Raw genomic sequence first — 21,771 nt, 5'->3', positions numbered from 1 at the left:
GCATTTCTAATGCACTGCAAGAGCTGAAGGACCTGTGATGACCTCACAGGTCATGTGATCAGTTTTAAATGCAGTAGCTGAAAAGGACCTGGGATGATGTCACCAGTGCAGGAGAGGACAGCTCAGCAGAGTGCAGGAGAGGACAGCGCTCCGTTCTCCTGGTATAGGCTCTGGTATCTTCATATGTTTGGCTCAACTGGGTGGAGCCTGCCGGCGTCTCCTTCTCCCAGGCTGGAGTGCTGGCCAATCGCAGTGTTCAGCTCATAGCCCGAGAGAAAAAAAAAACCTGTCAGGCTATGAGCTGAGCACTGCGATTGGCCAGCGTTACAGCCTGGGAGAAAGACGCCGGCAGACTCCACCCAGTTGAGCCGAACATATGAAGATACCAGAGCCTATACCGGGAGAACAGAGCGGCGCCCAGGGATAATAGTAAGTGCAGGGAGATCCCTGGGCGCCGCTCTCCATGTCTGTATGCTTAGTTTAGATTTTTTATTCTAGTGAAAGGTCCTCTTTAACTGGGACTGTATGTTAGGGCTGAAGGGAGGGAAGTTATTTACATGGAACAGTGAGGTGGAGTGACGTTAATTACATGGGACTGAAATTTGGAAGTAGCTGGGGTAGGGTGATGTTATTTATATGGGACTGCATGTTGAAGGCAACTGTAGTAAGACAGTGATATTATTTACATGGTATTGAATGTTAAGGGGTAATGTTATTTACATGGGACTGCATGTTGGAGGTGGCTGGGGGAGGGAGTGATGTTATTTATATGGGACTGAATATTGAGGAGGTGATGTTATTTACATGGGACTGAATATTGGAGGGGGCTGGATAGATGGTGTGATGGTATTCATATGGGACTCTATGACTGAGGGAGGGAAATAGTGTTATTTACATGGGACTGTATGGCGGAGGTGCTGAGGAATTAGAATTTCTGAGGACACTAAACAGAGGAATATAACTACAGTGGGCACTGCAGGTGGTATTATAAATATTTGGGGCGCTTCAGGGCGAGCATTATAACAGTAGGGGGCAATATAACTACAGGGGGCACTGCAGGCGGCATTATAAATACTTGGGGCGCTTCAGGGTGAGCATTATAACAGTAGGGGGCAGTATAAATACTAGGGGCACTGTGGGGGGATTTTAAATTCAGGGAACATAAGGCGTTCTTATTACTACTAGGGGCTCTATAGGAGGGATCCGCTTTATTTCTAATAAGAGCACTATGGGGGCCTTATTACTACTGAGGGGTCTGTAGAGAGCTTTATTACCACTGGGGGAACAATAGGGGGCATTATTTCTACTGGAGTATCTGTGAGGGTATTATTCATACTGGAGGGCTCTTCTACTAATGGAGGCAGTCTTGTGGAGCATTATTACTGTTGGGTCCAGTATTACTAATAAGAGCATTCTAGAAGGGAATTACTATTGGTGGGACTATGAGGAGTACCGTTACTATGGGGGGCACTCATTTTTCTTGAGGATAGTATTTGGGGGTACAGAAAAGTAAGGAAGCTAAGATCCGAATGGAGAAGATGATGACAGAGAAGATGTACATCAGAGGAGACGTCACCTGGGAGGCCCTGGATGTGAGAGGTATGTGCTGCTGTATAGCAAGTACAGTAAAATATCTTCAGTGCTAGTGTTTGCAGGGGGGGGGGGGAATGTTCAACTTAGAGAATTGGGCCATATGCATTGGTGCTTGGGCGCCGGATCTTTTGAGACCCTAACAACGCTCCTGATCAATTGTAATCTGATAGATTCTGTATAGTATGCTATTTGTACAGGAGTTGGCATCACTAAGGATCATAATAAATAGGACCATGCTACTCGGATGAGTAATTTGTGGTCCAAGAAAAAATAAAACCTTTAGTTTGGCTTCCTCAATTGTATTATTCTCTGCTTCACTATAGTCAAAGGGGTTCTCCGGGAATTCAATAACTGAAAATACTTAAATATTACTTTATTATAAATATATTCCCAAATACATTTCATTACTTATAGTGGTTTGTTTTGTGTGGGTAGCAATCATCAGGGGAAATAGAATGGCCGCCGTCCTATTAGTACACACAGAACCTTTCCTAATCACACAGCAGGACAAGTTAGGCTGGGTTTACATCAACATTTAGTTTTCTGTTCTTCTGATCAGTCAGAAGAACAGAAAAATAAAAAAAGAAACAGATCCTGTAGTTTGAGCATCCGTTATGCTCAGTTATGCACATTTTGCATCTGTTTTAGCCATTTCTGTCTTATTTTAGACGAGAAAAAGTCCTACATTCAGGACTTATTTTTCCGTCTAAAATAACGGATCTCAGATGGGAATTGCTAAAATGGATGCCAAATGTGCATAACTGAGCATAAGGAATGCAGGGCTCCAGATGGCGACCAAAATGGTCGCCAATGCGACTTAGAATTGCAAAATGGCGACAAGACTTTGTAGTCTTGTCGCCATTTGCGCCTAGACCCTCCGCTGCTCTGCCTCTTTAACACACAAGTTAAACTGACATGGCACGCGCTGCTGTCAGCGCGTGCCATGTTCTCCTCAGCAGCACAGGGGAGAAGGAGGCAGTGCCTCCCCCCTGTACCGCCGCTGCCACCAATGGACTGATAGCAGGGAGGAGGAGGGGAGGGGCTGTGGCCACTGCGCCACCAATGAATATAGTTTATGCCTGAATACAAACGCAAGCTGCTGGTGTTGGCCATATCCCATACCCGGCACCCAGCCTCTATGACGGCACACTGCGATCCGCCCCTATTATTAAGCCGGCACCTGAGGGATTAATTGCGGCGGATCGCAGCGCGCAGTCATAGAAGCCGGGTATGGGATATGGCCGGCACCAGCAGCCTGCGGTTTTAATCAGGCATAAACTATATTCATTGGTGGCGCATAGCCGCCCCCCCCCCCCCCCCCCCCCCCCAAACCCCAGTAATATAAAGTAGAATAAAGGGTGAATAGGAAAAGGGATGAAGAGATCCCAGGAAAAGCCCCTAGTAAAAAATAAAATAAAAAGGTTAAAAAAATAAAATAAAAAAACACCTAAATATTAAAGTTTAAATCACCCCCTTTCCCAATTTTACATATGTAATATTTATTTATTGTTTATATATTTTATATCGCCATACCCAAAAAAGTGCAAACTATTAAAATATTTAAAAATATCTCCTATGCGGTGAACGCCGTAACAGAAAAAACAAAAAGTGCAATTTGCCATTTTTTGGTCACCTTGTCCCGACAAAAATTAGGATCGGACTGTTGTATTATGGTCCAGACTTTCCATATAATGTGGAATGCACGCGGCTTTTTTGGTGTTTTATTTTTTTTCACGTGGTATCGAGTATCACAATACTTTATGGTATCGTGACAACCCTAGGTAAGACATGTATATATTTCTTTTTATTATACCGTAATTATATGTATTTTAAATTTGGCAACAAAAAATTTAAATTTGGCGACTACATTTTTCAGGTTAGGAGCCAATGGCTCCTTGATTTTTTTTCTGTCTAGAGCCCTGGGATGCTTAAAATACAGGGTCCATTTTTCTGTTGTTCTGATGAATCAGAAGAACGGAAAACTAAATGGTGATGTGAGCCCGTCCTAACTTCAGTTCACAACATTAAAGAGGACCTTTCATTGGTCCAAACATTGTGAACTAAGTATCATGACATATACAGCTGCGCCCAGGGATCTCACTGCACTTACTATTATCCCTGGGCGCAGCTCCGTTCTTCCGTTATGTCCTCCGGTATGTTCGGGGACTTGGTTATAGTAGGAAGAGACTGCCCTTGTTCTGCTGGGCCTAGGGCGCTGTAGCACTGGCCAATCGCATCGCAGAGCTCACAGCCTGGGAGAAAAAACCTCTCCCAGGCTGTGAGCTCTGCGCTGCGATTGGCCAGCGCTACAGCCTAGGAGAAGGAGACGCCCAGCAGAACAAGGGCAGACTCTGCCTACTATAACCAAGTTCCCCAAGTCTCCGCCTACTATAACCAAGAGTCCTAAGTCTCCGCCTACTATAACCAAGTCCCCGAACATACCGGAGGACATAACGGGAGAACGGAGTGGCACCAAGGGATAATAGTAAGTGCAGTGAGATCCCTGGGCGCCGCTGTATATGTCATACTTAGTTCACAATGTTTGGACTGATGAAAGGTCCTCTTTAAGCTAAAGAGCTGCCTCGGCATCCTCTCTGCTTTGTTTGTCAGGGATTATGGCCCTGAATACAGCTGATAAGATCTTCAGCTGAATATCTGTAGGAAAGGAGATCATGAGGAGACATGAAGTAGTGAAAGGATGGACAGGACAGGAGTGGGGCTGTGGTAATGGAGACTGCATACAAGGGCTGCTGCTGAAGAGCTTATTAGAATCATAATTCCTGACAAGCAGAGCAGAGAGGATGATGAGGCAGTTTAGCTCAATGGTGTGAAGTAACTTGTCCTCCTGTGTGATTAGGACAGGTTTTGTGTGCACTACTAGGATGTGGCCATTTTATTTTTCCTGATGATTGCTCCCTTGGCAAAACAAGAAATAAACTAATGAAATGTACAGTCATGTGAAAAAATTAGGACACCCTTTGAAAGCATGTGGTTTTTTGTAACATTTTTAATAAAAGGTTATTTCATCTCCGTTTCAACAATACAGAGAGATTAAAGTAATCCAACTAAACAAAGAAAACTGAAGAAAAGTCTTTTCAAGATCTTCTGTAAATGTCATTCTACAAAAATGCCTATTCTAACTGAGGAAAAAGATAGGACACCCTCACATGTATTCCCTCTTAAATTGGCTCAGATCTCACACAGGTATATCACACCAGGTGCACATAATTAGTAGATCGTTACTCTGCATGTTGAATGAGGCTTGCCCTATTTAAACCTCAGACATTTAGTTTGGTGTGCTCCTGACTGTTGAAGTGAGAGTGAGCACCATGGTGAGAGCAAAAGAGCTGTCAGAGGACTTCAGAAAAAAGATTGTAGCAGCCTATGAGTCTGGGAAGGGATTTAAAAAGATCTCAAAAGATTTTGAAATCAGCCATTCCACTGTCCGGAAGATAGTCTACAAGTGGAGGGCTTTCAAAACAACTGCCAACATGCCCAGGACTGGTCGCCCCAGCGAGTTCACCCCAAGAGCAGACTGCAAGATGCTAAAAGAGGTCTCCAAAAACCCTAAAGTGTCATCTCGAGAACTACAGCAGGCTCTGGCTACTGTTGATGTAGAAGTACATGCCTCTACAATCAGAAAGAGACTGTACAAGTTTAACTTGCATGGGAGGTGTGCAAGGAGGAAACCTTTGCTTTCCAAGAGAAACATCGAGGCCAGACTGACATTTGCCAGAGATAAAGTTGACAAAGACCAGGACTTCTGGAATAATGTTCTTTGGACAGATGAGTCCAAAATTGAATTATTTGGACACAACAGCAGAGGACATGTTTGGCGTAAACCAAACACAGCATTCCAAGAAAAGAACCTCATACCAACTGTGAAGCATGGAGGTGGAAGTGTCATGGTTTGGGGCTGCTTTGCTGCAGCAGGACCTGGTCAGCTCACCATCATAGAATCCACGATGAATTCTACTGTGTATCAGAAGGTGCTTGAAGAACATGTGAGACCATCAGTTAGAAAATTAAAGCTGAAGCGGAACTGGACCATGCAACATGACAATGACCCAAAACATACTAGTAAATCAACCAAAGATTGGCTGAAAAAGAAGAAATGGAGAGTCCTGGAATGGCCAAGTCAAAGTCCAGATTTGAATCCCATTGAGATGCTGTGGGGTGACTTGAAAAGGGCTGTACGTGCAAGAAACCCCTCAAACATCTCACAGCTGAAAAAGTTCTGCATTGAGGAGTGGGGTAAAATTTCCTCAGACCGATGTCGAAGACTGGTAGATGGCTACAAGAACCGTCTCACTGCAGTTATTTCAGCCAAAGGAGGTAACACTCGCTATTAGGGGCAAGGGTGTCCTATCTTTTTCCTCAGTTAGAATAGGCATTTTTGTAGAATGACATTTACAGAAGATCTTGAAAAGACTTTTCTTCAGTTTTCTTTGTTTAGTTGGATTACTTTAATCTCTCTGTATTGTTGAAACGGAGATGAAATAACCTTTTATTAAAAATGTTACAAAAAACCACATGCTTTCAAAGGGTGTCCTAATTTTTTCACATGACTGTATTTGTAAACATACTTATAATAAAGTAATATTTAAGTATTTTCAGTAATTTTATTTTTGTAATTCCCGGAGAACCACTTTAACTACAGTGAAGCAAAGAATAATACAATTGAGGAAACCAAACTGAAGGCTGAGATCTCACAGGAAATACGTGATGCCAGCACTTTCCAATGACCTATTATTTCCCACCAAATCTACATACAGAATGGCAATACTCAATGGCAATAGTATCAATGACAAAGTGAGCTCACCCCTCCTGCTGAGGCGCTATGCTGAGTAGCCACAGGTGCTGCTGGCTCATGGTAACCGTATTTGGGCTGCTGCTGTTGCTGCGGCGGCGGCGGTTGTTGTTGTCTTTGATGTTGATAAGCTAGTAGACAAAAAAACATAGAACATAAATTAAAATGTTTATCATTTGAGACAAACCAAGACTCCTGGTATATATGTGCAGCTGCTGGGAAACTACAAGCAACTGGCAGAATATGCAGGCGTAATCTCATTCTATGTGCCTTATAACACCCTCGCCGTGATGGCTCCCCTTACACAGGACCATTTTTATTAGCCAGAGAACAGTGACACTGAGCAGTTCTCAATCTGGCTGATTCAGCCCGTCCATGTATTTACCATGCATTGGCCACCAGAAGTCAAACATACAACCAGCCACAGTGCTAATGTCCAGGATTATAGAAGGGTCTCTTTTTTATTTTTTTTATTTTATAATTGAATTGGGTTAAGCCGCAATACCAGATACAGCCCATGCACAAGAGTGGCGCTGCTTCTGTAAAAATAAATGCAGACTCTAAAACCTAGAAGAACAGAAGACACACGGGCCGCTTAAAACCATAATCCAGGAAAACTGTTCCTCTCCCAGGCTCTCCCGGGCTGTGAGCTCTGCGCTGCGATTGGCCAGCGCTACAGCCTAGGAGAAGGAGACACCCAGCAGAACAAGGGCAGACTCCGCCTACTATAACCAAGTTCCCCAAGTCTCCGCCTACTATAACCAAGTCCCCGAACATACCGGAGGACATAACGGGAGAACAGAGTGGCACCAAGGGATAATAGTAAGTGCAGTGAGATCCCTGGGCGCCGCTGTATATGTCATACTTAGTTCACAATGTTTGGACTGATGAAAGGTCCTCTTTAAGCTAAAGAGCTGCCTCGGCATCCTCTCTGCTTTGTTTACAGAAGCAGCGCCACTCTTGTGCATGGGCTGTATCTGGTATTGCGGCTTAACCCAATTCAAGTACTAAAAGAGACCCTTCTATAATCCTGGACACTAGCACTGTGGCTGGTTGTATGTTTGACTTCTGATGGCCACTGCATGGTAAATACTGACCTGGAAAAATAGTAAGTGCAGGGAGATCCCTGGGGGCCGCTCTATGTAGCCTGCTAACTTAAAGTCCGGACCCATGAAAGGTGGTCTTTAACTTTTAATACAGGAGGCACCTGCAGCACCTAAGGGGTTAAAGCGCCCCCCCCCCCCCCAGTATTAAAATCATTGGTGGCAGTGGCCACAGGGTCCCCTCCCCTTCTCAATGGTGGCAGTGGCAGTTTCTGATCGAAGCCCCAGAGCCCCAGCTACTGAAGCCCTGGCTGCCATGGTAACATCCCTGAAGCTGTGTGCACTATGCACAGAGCGGCAGGGAGATGTGTGAGATCCTATTGACCCTAATAGAGCTCTATCAGGGTGAATAGGACAAGGGATTAAAAGATCCCAGGTTCTAGCCCCTAAGGGGGGGAATAGTTATTAAATAAAAACAAAAAATAAAAAGTTTAAAATAAAAAACACCAAAATATTAAGTATAAATCACCCCCTTTTTCAATTTAACATATAAAATATAAATAAATAAACATATTGCCACGTCCCAAAAAAATCTATGTGGTGAACACCGGAACAAAAAAAATTAATAAATAAAAAATGCGCAATTCGCCATTTTTTTTAATGCGGAATGCACGTGGCTTTTTTGGCGTTTTATTTTTTTCACGTGGTATCGAATGGTAGAGAGTATCGCAACCGAATCAAAAATTTGGTATCGCAACAACTCTAATCACAATGTTCATACATGCATAGACTATTTTGATCCTGAAAAGCATTCATTGTACCAAACCTAATAGCCGCTGTACTGACCTACTATGACTGCTAGCAAGAAAGAATTGATCCACACAGTCATCTGGTGATATAGGACCTCGTAAAAATGACCCGTTAATAGCTGTCAGCAGCCATCCTTTCACAATATGCGCCCAATAACAATACATCAAGGCCATGTTTACTGCAAACACCACAAGCTCTGAGCCCCCGATGTGGCGGCAATATGGTGGCATGTACTTATGTGATAGATCTATATCCAATCTGGTCACAAGACAAACCCAAACATCCAGAGGTCAAGACCAACATATGGGTCTATTATGTTCTGCAATGCTTCCAATTTTCTGTCTTCTTCAGAGAACATACTGCATGTAAACACCAACTAGCTTATTTAATCCACGATCAACCCACATAATAGAACAAAAGGTTTTATGGCGGTAGAGCTCATTCACAGGATGATGAGTATCTGAATCATTCCTTGAAGACTTTTCAAGGACATAACCAATGAATGGGCGAATACGCTTATAATTCGATTACCTGAGCTACTGGCCGGGGGCTGATGGGACTGCATGCTCTCTGAGGGGGGTCGGCGGTAATTGGCAACATCGTCTGAGCCTCTGCGCTCCATTTCACCAGAATCAATGGACACACCTCCCATCCGGCTCTTCTCAAACTCTTCATGATATTTAATCTACAAGAAGAAAGCAGTTTTAGGGTTGCCCCAGCTCTCATGTCTGGTCCCACAACATTTTCCATCGACAAACCAATTTAGCTTTCTGAGCACAGGAAAACCTACTATGACCCAACAGTGTCTGCTATGGCAGAGTGCTATGAACATGTGCACTGTTTGGCAGAATGTATATTAACTGTATTAGCACTACTAACCCATTGGAGAGTGACTGGACCCACCTGAAATAGGATAACTGTTAGGGCTCTGGTAAAGTTAGCCTCACCACGAGTACACTTCACTCCGAGCCTAAGAGCACCAGGTGAGGGCCACTCTGTACTCACATTACTGATCTGGTCCTGTGTCTTCTTAATTCTCTGCAGCTCAGGAGTATCGGCCACCACACTAAACCCCTTGCCTTTATTCTTTTCAAAGTCTTCCTTGTAACGAATCTAAAAAGAAGAGAACACCAAATTATTTTCTTTAAAAAAAAAAATACTTCTAAAAATGTACCAACCCCATAAGCATTTGCAGATCCTTTTGTTCTCCGGGAGATAAGCTACTATAGAAGAGTACATAGACAGAGGATTATTGCCACGACCTTCACCCCTCGCCCTATTCAGAATGCATGCACAATCAGCCGAGTATGCATGTTAATTGGGGGGAGAGAGCCTAGAGCTGTTGTACAGCTGACAGCTATCCTGACTAGCCCATACATGCTTGGCTGAGCTTGCATGGGGACAGGGGTGTAAGCCACTGCCGGACACCTCTTGCAGTAGCTCACCCGCCTTCAAGAACAAAAGTTTGGGGCATGTTGAAATTCAAGATAATCAAACCTTCTCTCCCCTGATATCTACCACTTAGGAAGCATCAGGAGATCCTACTACATAAGTTGGTTGCCCAGTCTTGCCAAAATTGGTAGATTTGCAGACATACATCTAAAGTGTATGACCAGCTTACCATCTCAATGGGGGCATATCGCTAGGATATGCCCCCATTGTCTGACAGGTGCGGGTCCCACCTCTGGGACCTACACCTACAATGAGAACGGAGCAGGGAAATGAACGGAGGACGTACTGCACATGCACAGCCGCCCTCCATTCATATGGGGTCGTCGAAAATATGTGATCTTCTGAGCCATTAGTTCAGCCCGACCGCCTACAAATCTGCTCATCTATGTGATTGTAAAACTTATGGAGGGGAAAACATAACAGCAACACCAGACAAGTAGGATCGTAGAAAATGTCAAATTATTTAATTCCATTTATATAGTGACAACCTGGGGAGAGTGTTTGAATTACAGCTCCGTTTCCTTGGACACAGCTACCATGACAACAAGAAAAGCATTTAACCCCCATAATGCTGGATACATTCAGTCCTCATAACCCAAGTCATTTTTGAAATCTCCTTTCAGAAGAGACTTTTCTGCCCAGTAACAACATTTAGGGCTCTTTCACACGAGCTAGTTTTCCATCATTTCCGTTCATTTTAATGGGTCTGTGTACATGAGCGTAGTTTTGCACGCATTATCTTTGCGTTTAGGAAAAATCGCAGCACGTTCTATACAGTGGTCCCTCAAGTTACAATATTAATTGGTTCCAGGACGACCATTGTATGCCGAGACCATTGTAAGTTGAGTAATTGGTTCCAAAGCCCCAAAATGTCATCCAAGATAAGAGAAAATGAAGATTTAAGAAAAATAAGCAGATAACTAGGACAGATAAAACAAGTCCTTACATATAACAGTCAGGATTAGCTGCTAACTAGCAACTAATAGGCTAATTTAGTCTACTTTCACGGTAGCGTTTTGGATTTCAGTTTGTGAGATCCGTTCAGGGATCTCACAAGCGGTCCAAAACGGATCAGTTTTGCCCTAATGCATTCTGAAAAGGATCCGCTCAGAATGCATCAGTTTGCCGCCGATCTGTCACCATTCTGCTTTGGAGACGGACACCAAAACGCTGCCTTCAGCGTTTTGATGTGTGTCTGATGAAAGTGAGCTAAATGGATCCGTCCTGACACATAATGTAAGTCTATAGGGACTAATCCATTTTCACTGACACAATCGGACACAATAGAAAACGGATCCGTCCCCCATTGACTTTCAATGGTGTTCAAGACTGATACGTAATGGCTATATAAGACATAATACAACCGGATCTGTTTGTGACCGATGCATGCGGTTGTATTATTGTAACGGAAGTGTTTTTGCTGATTCGTGACGGATCCGCAAAAAACGCTAGTGTGAAAGTAGCCTTACCAGAGAAGTGGCCTTCCTTGGTTGGATCTGAGTCTGAGACATTGTATGTGTCTGGTTTCAACTTACGATGGTTGAGAAAAGACCATTGTATGTGGAAAACATTGTATCCTAAAGCCATTGTATCTTGGGGGATCACTTATTGTGAATTTTTTCACACAGCCCTGGTTCCATAGAAGTAAATGGGGCTTGCATGAAAAACGGAAGGCATCCGGATACAATGTACTTTTCACTGATGGTTGCTGGAGAAGTAGATTGTTATTTTTCAGTTTTTCTTTACAAGCATGAAAAACACATCAAAACTGATTTCAACCGCACAGAAAAAAAAACAAAAAAAAAACTGAACACTATCGCAGACAAAACTGATTAAACTAGAGTGCAAAATCATCAGTTTTTCCCTAAACAGTGCCTGACACAATCTGCATCACTCACTCACATGTATGAGACCTATAGACAACCCATAACCTGTGGCACTCCTTGCAGACTTTGTTATAGCGGGCAGTTCTAATTCACTGCTCGCTCACTCAAATGTCAAGCAGCAGGAGGGTGATGTAAACCAGAGTGATAGATACAAGGAATGTGGGTTGTTCCAAAAAGTTACAGGTTGACACGACAAGGTCGTTTTTTTGTTTTTCCATAAACGGCACCACTCTTGTCCGTGGGCATGTCTGGTATTGCAACTGTTTTAAAGGCATTTTGTAGTCAGAGATATTTATAACCTATCCTCAGGACATCCCCGCTGATCAGCTGTATGAAGAAGTAGCGACGCTCATGCGCTTCAAAATTACCTGTGCGTCGTCTCGCTTGTAGAGTTGGGGCAGTATAACTACAACTGCTCATCCCATTCAAGTGATGGGTGTCAGGCCTCTGCCAATCTTATATGGATGACCCATCCTGATGATAGGTCACGAATATCTTTAACTGCACACCCCCTTTAACTGAATAGGGCTGAGCTGCAATACCAAATAAAGTCAATGGGCTAGACTGGTGCTGTTTCTGGGGAATAAAAGCAAATTTTCTGTTCTAATGACAATCTATTTAAGACCCCCAATCTATGTGCCAGTGCTGTGCAGATTACAGGGGGCTGCTTCAGTTATGTACAATGCTGTCATTATAAATGCCTTAAAGGGCTTCTGTCAGCCCACTAAACCGTTTAGTTTTTTTTTGGTTAATAATAATCCTTACACTGCGAGCTCCCTATACATAAGCTAAATATTCATTTTTGTTCAGTAGATTTTATTAAAAAGCAATTTTTAGAATATGTAAAATTACCTTGCTACCAGCAAGTAGGGCGGCTACTTCCTGGTAGCAGCCGCATCCTCCTCTCATAATGACGCCCCCTCCGCTGTGTGAGTGACAGGGCCAGGGAACGGGATCGTTCTCTGCTGGCCCTGTTTGAATTCAAAATATCGCACCTGCGCCGTACCTGTCTTTAATCGGCGCAGGCGCACTGAGAGGCGGCCGCTCCATCCTCAATGCGCAGGCGCGGTATTTTGAATTCAAACAGGGCCAGCAGAGAAGGATCCCGTTCCCTGGCCCTGTCACTCACACAGCGGAGGGGGCGTCATTATGAGAGGAGGATGCGGCTGCTACCAGGAAGTAGCCGCCCTACTTGCTGGTAGCAAGGTAATTTACATATTATAAAAATTGCTTTTTAACAAAATCTACTGAACAGAAATGAATATTTAGCTTATGTATAGGGAGCTCGCAATGTAGGGATTATTATTAACCAAAAAAAAAAAAAAAAAAAAAAACGGTTTAGTGGGCTGACAGAAGCCCTTTAAGGGCGTTTACCCACTGACAGCAATTATCCCCTATCCTATGGATACAAGGTAGGTAAGTGTCTATTTGTTGGCAGTCCAACTGCCTACAGGCCTAACAGGTACTAGAGCCTCCTTTCTATTGTACAGTTTTCCTTAAACTTATCCTTTCCCTCTAATATTGTAAATTTTTGTCAATATAAAAAAAAAAATCCTAATTTACAGGAAAGAGTGCATAAGAAGACTTGCCGACACTCTCTATTTCTTTACTTTATGGAGACACTGGACTGCTTCAATAACTTCCAATACACTTCATATATTTGCCCTCAACACATTTGGACCAGAAGAGTCCAGACAACTTTGGACAATCAATTGTGTAAATGAGTAGGAAAGTATTCTATGCAACATGTCCGTGCACTGCAGTGAGAGACACACTCTAGTTTAAAGACCACCCTATGAGGGAATTCTAAGTTAATAGAGGAAGGTGTGGGGGGCGGTCTAGTGCTCTGGAGGATCTGGTACATCCATGGATAGACCCTTGATTAAACTGAGAACTTCATTTCATCTGTGGTGGTGCTGCAGAGAAACTGAACATGCTTCTGGGTTCCCCCACAGTTTACATTTGATTGCTGGGGGGTAGCGGCAACAAGTCACCATGTGACAGGCTTAGGGTCCATTCACATGACCGTATTTTCAGTCCGCGTCTGATCTGCGTGTTTTGTGGATTGGACGTGGACCCATTAATTTCAACGGGGCCGTAAAAGATGCAGACAGTGAGCTGTCCGCATCCACATGTTTGTTCTGCAGCCCCGCAAAAAAATAATAGAACATGTCTTATTTTTGTCGGTTTAGCAAACAAGACTAGGCATTTGGTACATAGTGCAGGACCTGCAGAAGGAGAACATATGCATGTTTTTCAGATCTGGAAATTTGCGGACCGCAATACAGATATGGTCGTGTAAATGCCCCCTTAGTGTCAAGAAATTCTTCCAACAATTGTGAAAAAAAAAAAAGTGAAAAAAAACTAAAACTTTATAGACTGTCTGATCGTTCATTTATAGCAGTTACATGTAACTGCAGGGATACTATAAAACTGTTATGGTCAAATATGACAGCGCGTTTTAAATCACCACCCAGAGGGTATTCAGGCAGGCACAGAAACGTGACACAATGTACAAGTACAGACATGATACATGGGAGACCGCGGGGGAATCTTACCTGACTCTGCAGCTCACTCTGCTGCTTCAAGCGGAGGTTTTCTGGAGTATCAGCCACCATAGTGAAGGACTGCTTGGGGTAATGCCTGGAATAAGAAAAGGACAAAGACAAACTGCTTATTTCTGTAAAAAAAAAGATTATATCCTAAACACTGGAGAGGTTGGAGGACCTTCCCTCTTGTACCTAAAGTGTTAAACTGACATGGCAAGCAACTGAAACGCTGGGTCATTCACAATGCAGCTGTATGTGATCCGTCCCCGCATTGTCTGGACTGAACAGAACTAAAGGGTGGATTAAACTGGCAGATTGTCTGCCAGATCATCTTTATTAAGTGTTTGTATGATTGCTCGTTAGCAATGATCTGGCAGTGTAATACAGCCGCCAATTCATCGGACAATCAGAATCTTTCAACAGGTTTAAAAATCATTGTTTGCCGGCAGCAGATCATACCGTCTAATCAGGATCTGTTGGCGGTAAACAACGAGTCAGTATGAAGATGAGCGATGGCATAACGATTGCTCCTTCCCATACAGGGGAGGAGATTGCAGCATGTAATAGTGAGTAGACAACTGCTGGGAAGGAGCGCCTCCCTCCGAACAATCACCTGCATGATCGCTATATGGAATACAGTCTTAAGGTACTTGTACATTTTCACAAAGAAAGGGAATGAGTTGGTTCAGAAAGGGTGCTGCAACTATGTGGAAGTGGTCAGGTTATAAGCAGGGAATCAGTCGCCACTAGAGGGAGCGTAGGAGTTACCTGCATGTCCATAGAACTCAATAATAACACAGTATGCAGTAAGCTCCCCCTGGTGGTGACAGACTGCAAGAATGTTTTAATCTGTGTCTATTTATTTTATGCACTTATATAGCGCTACTATATTCCGCAGCGCTCTACAGACATTAGCATCCAACTGTCCCCAATGGGGCTCACAATCTAAGGTCCCTATCAGTATGTCTTTGAAGTGTGGGAGGATGCAGAGGATTTGCAGCTTTATATCAGAAAAACAGCTCCGACTGCTAAAAATATATCTTTAGAAATTAATCAACACAAACAACATAATATGAATAAAATGGATATTGAAAGACAGCCTGTCACCAGAAAATTCACTGTTGAACACACACAACACCTTGAAGGGCTGGATCAGCTAAATGTCCGGATACCTTTTACTTAGCACTGCAACCCCATTCCTTTCTATGCTACACTGTGATCCTTGGGCACCATAGTGAAGATGAACCCTAACAAGCTGCCTGCAGATTGCACTGCATTTCACCATGTCAGGTTCCTTTAAGGATTATGCTAGGAAATAACGTACATATCAATTCCCTACTGTAATGTCATAGTAGGAGACACTCCCTTCAGAAGCACAAGTAATCCAACAATGACCTGCAAGTCCCGTAAATCATCTCTAGACTAAGATATTCTGCGATGGCAACAGAAACAAGACTGCCCTCCTTTCTCACAAAGAAGGATATCATAGTAATCAGACACCTACATCAGGCTGTGGCCAAGTGCTTCACCGTTTCTCGCCTCCTGCAGCCACCTTGTAATGTAATAGCAGACTGCTGCATCTAAGTACACAGCCGGAATGACTGTCAGTATCAAGGGCCTGTTATAGTAGGGTGGGTAATACCTCTGCTTAGTTTGGTTGTGCACCATACTGAGACCTGTCTATAGTTTTATTCCTGCAGGTAAGGCCGTATGCACATGATTGTGTCAGTTGTTGTCCACAAACCGCAGATCCACAAAATACGGATGTGGTCCGTGTCCCTTCTGCATCGACTTCTTCAGGTCCTTGGTCCACATTTTCGTCTGCAAAATGTGGACCACGGACCCTTTAAAGTCAATAAGTCTGAAATAAATATGGATGCGAAACGGACTGTAAATTTATTTTGCGGATGTGCAATTTGCAGACTGCAAAATACATATGGTCGTGTTCATGGGGCCTAAAAGAAGCACAGATACTGAACCTTGGTGACCATATACAGGAAGGAGAGGTGATGTCTGACAGCAAACGCCTCCAGTCTGCTTCAACAAGGGACTAAAGAAAAGCTTATAACCCCCTTTATGGTGCTAAAGAGGCTCTATAGGATTACAACCCCATAAGAATGCACAGGCAAACCTATTAAACTAATGTTCCCTCTTGGAAAAAAAATCTGTCACAGTGAATTTTACTGTGAAGAACCCAACGAACAACCTCCCATATCTCAGCCTCCTGGATCTAATTTATCTGCCGAGTGTCTTTCCTTCTCAGATTTTCTAGTCTTCTCAGAGGTCTACTGCAGCAGTATAGACATCTCAGTGGGTGGCTTGAAAAGCGGTCACACTGACTACTTGTATCCTGTCCACAGGGTGACAGGAAGCGGACAGGCCTACGCATAGGTGACCACTGGCAATTCAAGGGGCGTTCCATCCCTGACCACAGTCACATCCTCTCCTACCCTCATGCCTATTTATAGACAGTTTCATAGCTGATGCTTAGTCAGTACAGGGTGTCATAACCCGCAGCAGAAAAATACACATCCTGTCATAGAAATAAGCTAGAGATGGAGGAAAAAATGGGGCAGTGAAGATTGCAGCAGAGTCTGAAGTGCAGAGCAGGCCTGCAGGTTCACACATCAGGGGAGATAAGATGCAGAAATCGATAAGGAATTATGAGAAGTGGGGAGGATGGTGCATGGAGAGGAACAACCAAACTTGGCCATACAGGAGGCAATGTGTCCCTCTGGCTGATATCAGTCTGCAGTGTACAAGCAGATGCATCCCTACATATGGCTGATAACCGGGAACAGCAGGGCATATTCACCTGCACAGCAGGATACAGCTGGCTTATACCTATTAAATGAAAGTTCACCAAATGGGCAATTTGGACCATTTCAGGCAACAATTATGTGTGACTGTTCATGACAGCTGACGACTGAAGGCTTCATGCACACATTGCAGATTATGTGTAGATTATATGTAGATTTTCCGCACCCGTCTGCAGGTACCCGTATGCTGAATTGGTTAGCCTGCTGTCATCTAAAACTAGACATGCATGGCATGGTAAGCAAATTATGGCCGACCATTCGCAATTTGCACAAGTCCACTGGTTTTTACATCTTTTATTTTTTTAAACTACCTTCCTGATCTTCCAGTTTAGCATGGAATATATATATATATATATATATATATATATATATATATATGATTATATGATAATATATAGTAGGTTTTAGATTCTACTGCCAATGTGTGTGAAATTCTCTGTACATGTATGGCAGTATTATATATATAAATAATCAACCCTTTTGTTATTTTAGAGTTTCTCTCAACACAGAGAAACTCTATATGAATGCCAACTTTTGGGTTTAGCGGGGAAAAGGGCAAACTCTCTCCAACTCTCCAGTGAGTAGTAATATCTGCACATGAGCACTCCCCTTCCAGTAATGCATTTTTTCAATCTAGCCATAGCTTTAGAGCTACGTGATATAGAGCAGAAGACGCCCATCTGTGACCCACGAGCCCTGTGACCTGACATAGCCGAGAGAGGGTGAAACTTTCATGTCCCTGGAATGACAGGAATTTCCCTCCCCCTCTTGAAATAGTAGGCTGCAGCCCAGTAATGAAAGATGTACAGTGCTGACACACCCTGATAAGCACGTGGTCTAGATGTTATCTGCTATCTGTTAAGCTGTAGAGGTGCCATACAGCATGATCAATTAGGGAAGGCCCCAGAGCCTCCACCAGCTTCTCTATCTAGGCCCACTCTTCCAGCGCTTTCACCGTGCAGGCACCATTTATATGGGTAGTGTGTACGCTGCTCACCCTTATGACAACCACCATTCAGGAAAAATGGGAATCATTTGACAGTCATTCCATGCTCCTATTGAAACATGTATGTGTCGTCAACACCTCTACATGTGGCCGTCATATGGGGTAGGGTTGGATCCCAGAGGTGGCTGCAATTCCCTATTCGCTCCTATTCCTGGCTGCAGTTCCCTGTGTCACTACAACCTCAATCTTTGCTCCTCTATAAAGTAGCACTAAGGGCTCATGCACACAAACGTTTTTTTGCGTTCTGTATACTGGCCGTCAATGGGTCCGCCCAAAAAAAAACAAAAAAAAAACAGAACACATGTACTCTGTATGTCTTCTGTATCCGTTCCGTTTTTTCTGAACCATCTACTGGAAATTTTATGCCCAGCCCAATTTTGTCTATGTAATTACTGTATAATGTATATGCCATACGAGAAAAACGGACGGAACCAGAAACGCTACTGAAACGGAAAAACTGATCCGTTAAAAACAGCCCGCAAAACACTGAAAAAGCCATACGGTCATGTGCCCTAAGGGTATGTTCGTATGGCAGAAATTTACTAAGAATTTTAGTATATTCTGTACTGAAATCCGTGTAAATTGGGAACAGACACTGACATTTGATTTGTCGATGCAGCTTCCATACAGACAGGTTAGCCTCACTGAATGGTAGTAATCCGCATGCAGGCACCAGGGCACTTGTAACCCAAATCCACAGCAGAAATCTGAGGGTCAGCCTTGGATATCGGCCACAAATTCGGCAGCAGATTTTTTCTGTAGGCCAGGGATGGCCAACCTGAGGCTCTCCAGCTGCTGCAAAACTGCACTGCTTGTCATGCCACTAACGTTGGAAACCATCAGGACCATCAAGGTTACATTTTTTCTCATCAGAGAATAAAACTTTCTACCACCTTTGAATGTCCCATGTTTGGTGCTGCAAACGAGCAGTTCTGTGGCGTTCAAGGAGACGAGGTCTTTGAAGACTTTTTTTTGTTTTTGAAGCCCTTCAGTCTCAGATGCCGTCTGATGGTTATGGGGCTGCAGTCAGCACCAGTAAGGGCCTTAATTTGGGTCGAGGATCGTCCAGTGTCTTGACGGACAGCCAATTGGATCCTCCGGCTCAGTGCTGATAAAATTTTGTTGGGTCTTCCACTTGACCTTTTGTTCCATAACCCTCAGGATCATTTAAGAAATTCCAAATGACTGTCTTACTGCGTCCCACCTCAGCAGCGATGGCGCGCTGTGAGAGACCCTGCTTATGCAGTTCAACAACCCGACCACATTGAAAAAGGGAGAGTTTTTTTGCCTTTGCCATCACAATGTGTGACTACCTGACACAAAATGACAATGAATCCACATCTTTGCACAGATTTGGCCTTTTAAAAGGCATGTGGTACTAAAATTTGGATCAGCTGAAAAACAGCCCGTTTCAGTTTAATCGTTATTTTCAATTAATTGAATGCTCAAAAAAAAGTTTTGTCTCACTCCCATTTCTTCTTGTTGCATGTTGAAGCTCTACTTGGAACCTTGTTAAGATCCAAGAAAGTTAAATATGATTTTTTGCCATTTTTAAACTTTTGATCAGGACTGTAGTATCTTCCATGTACTTTATCATTTAGCTATAATATCCTGCCCTACATTCAGTGTGCTCTCTGTGCTGTTCATAGTGCGCCCTGCGCTAATGAATGGCAGGAAAAGTCTAGGGCAGTGATGGCGAACCTATGGCACGGATGCCAGAGGCGGCACTCAGAGCCCTCTCTGTGGGCACCCGAACCCTGGAAAAAGTCTATGGTGTACCAATAAGCCTTAGACTTTTCCTGCCATTCATCAGCGCAGGCAGCGCACTGAATGTAGGCAGGTTGTTATTGCTAAATGATAAAGTACATTAAAGATATACTATATTGGACTGTGGTATTCAGGGTAAATTGCCATGTCTGCACTTTGTGATAAATCAGTGGGTTTTGGGTTGCAGTTTGGGCACTCGGTCTCTAAAAGGTTCCCCATCACTGGTCTAGGGCATATTGGTACACCATAGACATTTTCCAGGGTGCGGGTGCCAGGGCCGGCACTTCCATAGAGGCAAGGGGGGCAATTGCCCCCGAGTCTTTAGGGGCCCCCCTGCGCCAGCCCGTAACTAACTATAGGCAGGAAAGTCACACGGAGATGAGCGCTTCCATTGTGGAAGTGCTCAACTCCAGTCATCTGTATCTCTGTCCTCAGGACAGCGATACGGATGGCTGTGCAGCAGGGCAGGGGAGGGAGAGGTGTGTCCCTTCCCCTTTCTCTGATAGGCTGCCGGCCTAGTGCCTGCAGCCTATCAGAGGCCGGAGCAGGCGGCGCGATGTACAGCGCGGGACACAGGCCGGAAGAGGCCTGCATCACATCGCTGCCAAGGAGGTAAGTATAAGTGGTTTTTTTTGTGTTGTTGTCAATACTGGTGGCTACTGGCACATGATCTGGGGCTCTGGCTACTGGCACATGTTGATGGGGGGGCTCTGGCTACTGGCACATGTTGATGGGGGGGCTCTGGCTACTGGCACATGTTGATGGGGGGGCTCTGGCTACTGGCACATGTTGATGGGGGGGCTCTGGCTACTGGCACATGTTGATGGGGGGGCTCTGGCTACTGGCACATGTTGATGGGGGGGGCTCTGGCTACTGGCACATGTTGATGGGGGGGGGCTCTGGCTACTGGCACATGTTGATGGGGGGGGGCTCTGGCTACTGGCACATGTTGATGGGGGGGGGCTCTGGCTACTGGCACATGTTGATGGGGGGGGGGGCTCTGGCTACTGGCACATGTTGATGGGGGGGGGCTCTGGCTACTGGCACATGTTGATGGGGGGGGGCTCTGGCTACTGGCACATGTTGATGGGGGGGGGCTCTGGCTACTGGCACATGTTGATGGGGGGGGCTCTGGCTACTGGCACATGTTGATGGGGGGGCTCAGGCTACTGGCACATGTTGATGGGGGGGCTCTAGGCTACTGGCACATGTGATGGGGGGGGCTCAGGCTACTGGCACATGTTGATGGGGGGGCTCAGGCTACTGGCACATGTGATAGGGGGGCTCAGGCTACTGGCACATTGATAGGGGGGCTCAGGCTACTGGCACATTGATAGGGGGGCTCAGGCTACTGGCACATGATAGGGGGGCTCAGGCTACTGGCACATGATAGGGGGGCTCAGGCTACTGGCACATGATAGGGGGGCTCAGGCTACTGGCACATGATAGGGGGGCTCAGGCTACTGGCACATGATAGGGGGGCTCAGGCTACTGGCACATGATAGGGGGGCTCAGGCTACTGGCACATGATAGGGGGGCTCAGGCTACTGGCACATGATAGGGGGGCTCAGGCTACTGGCACATGATAGGGGGGGGCTCAGGCTACTGGCACATGATAGGGGGGGCTCAGGCTACTGGCACATGATAGGGGGGGCTCAGGCTACTGGCACATGATAGGGGGGGCTCAGGCTACTGGCACATGATAGGGGGGGCTCAGGCTACTGGCACATGATAGGGGGGGCTCAGGCTACTGGCACATGATAGGGGGGGCTCAGGCTACTGGCACATGATAGGGGGGGCTCAGGCTACTGGCACATGATAGGGGGGGCTCAGGCTACTGGCACATGATAGGGGGGGCTCAGGCTACTGGCACATGATAGGGGGGGCTCAGGCTACTGGCACATGATAGGGGGGGCTCAGGCTACTGGCACATGATAGGGGGGGCTCAGGCTACTGGCACATGATAGGGGGGCTCAGGCTACTGGCACATGATAGGGGGGCTCAGGCTACTGGCACATGATAGGGGGGGCTCAGGC

At 44.9% G+C, this 21,771-nt stretch overlaps 1 protein-coding gene across 1 annotated transcript in view; it reads right to left on the bottom strand.

Annotated features, from left to right (window-relative positions):
- LASP1 (LIM and SH3 protein 1) overlaps nt 1-21,771 on the bottom strand; it is a 60,169-nt gene that overhangs the window by 2,749 nt on the left and 35,649 nt on the right. The window contains exons 3-6 of the mRNA XM_044297153.1: nt 14,153-14,237; nt 9,262-9,369; nt 8,788-8,941; nt 6,416-6,534 (exon numbers count right to left, since the gene is read on the bottom strand). Coding sequence (XP_044153088.1) covers nt 6,416-6,534; nt 8,788-8,941; nt 9,262-9,369; nt 14,153-14,237 — 466 coding nt within the window. The remainder of the gene's footprint in view (nt 1-6,415; nt 6,535-8,787; nt 8,942-9,261; nt 9,370-14,152; nt 14,238-21,771) is intronic.

The sequence above is a fragment of the Bufo gargarizans genome, chromosome 6 (assembly GCF_014858855.1).
Source record: "Bufo gargarizans isolate SCDJY-AF-19 chromosome 6, ASM1485885v1, whole genome shotgun sequence".
Classification (NCBI taxonomy): Eukaryota; Metazoa; Chordata; class Amphibia; order Anura; family Bufonidae; genus Bufo; species Bufo gargarizans.
This window is presented reverse-complemented; position numbering and strand designations above follow the sequence as displayed.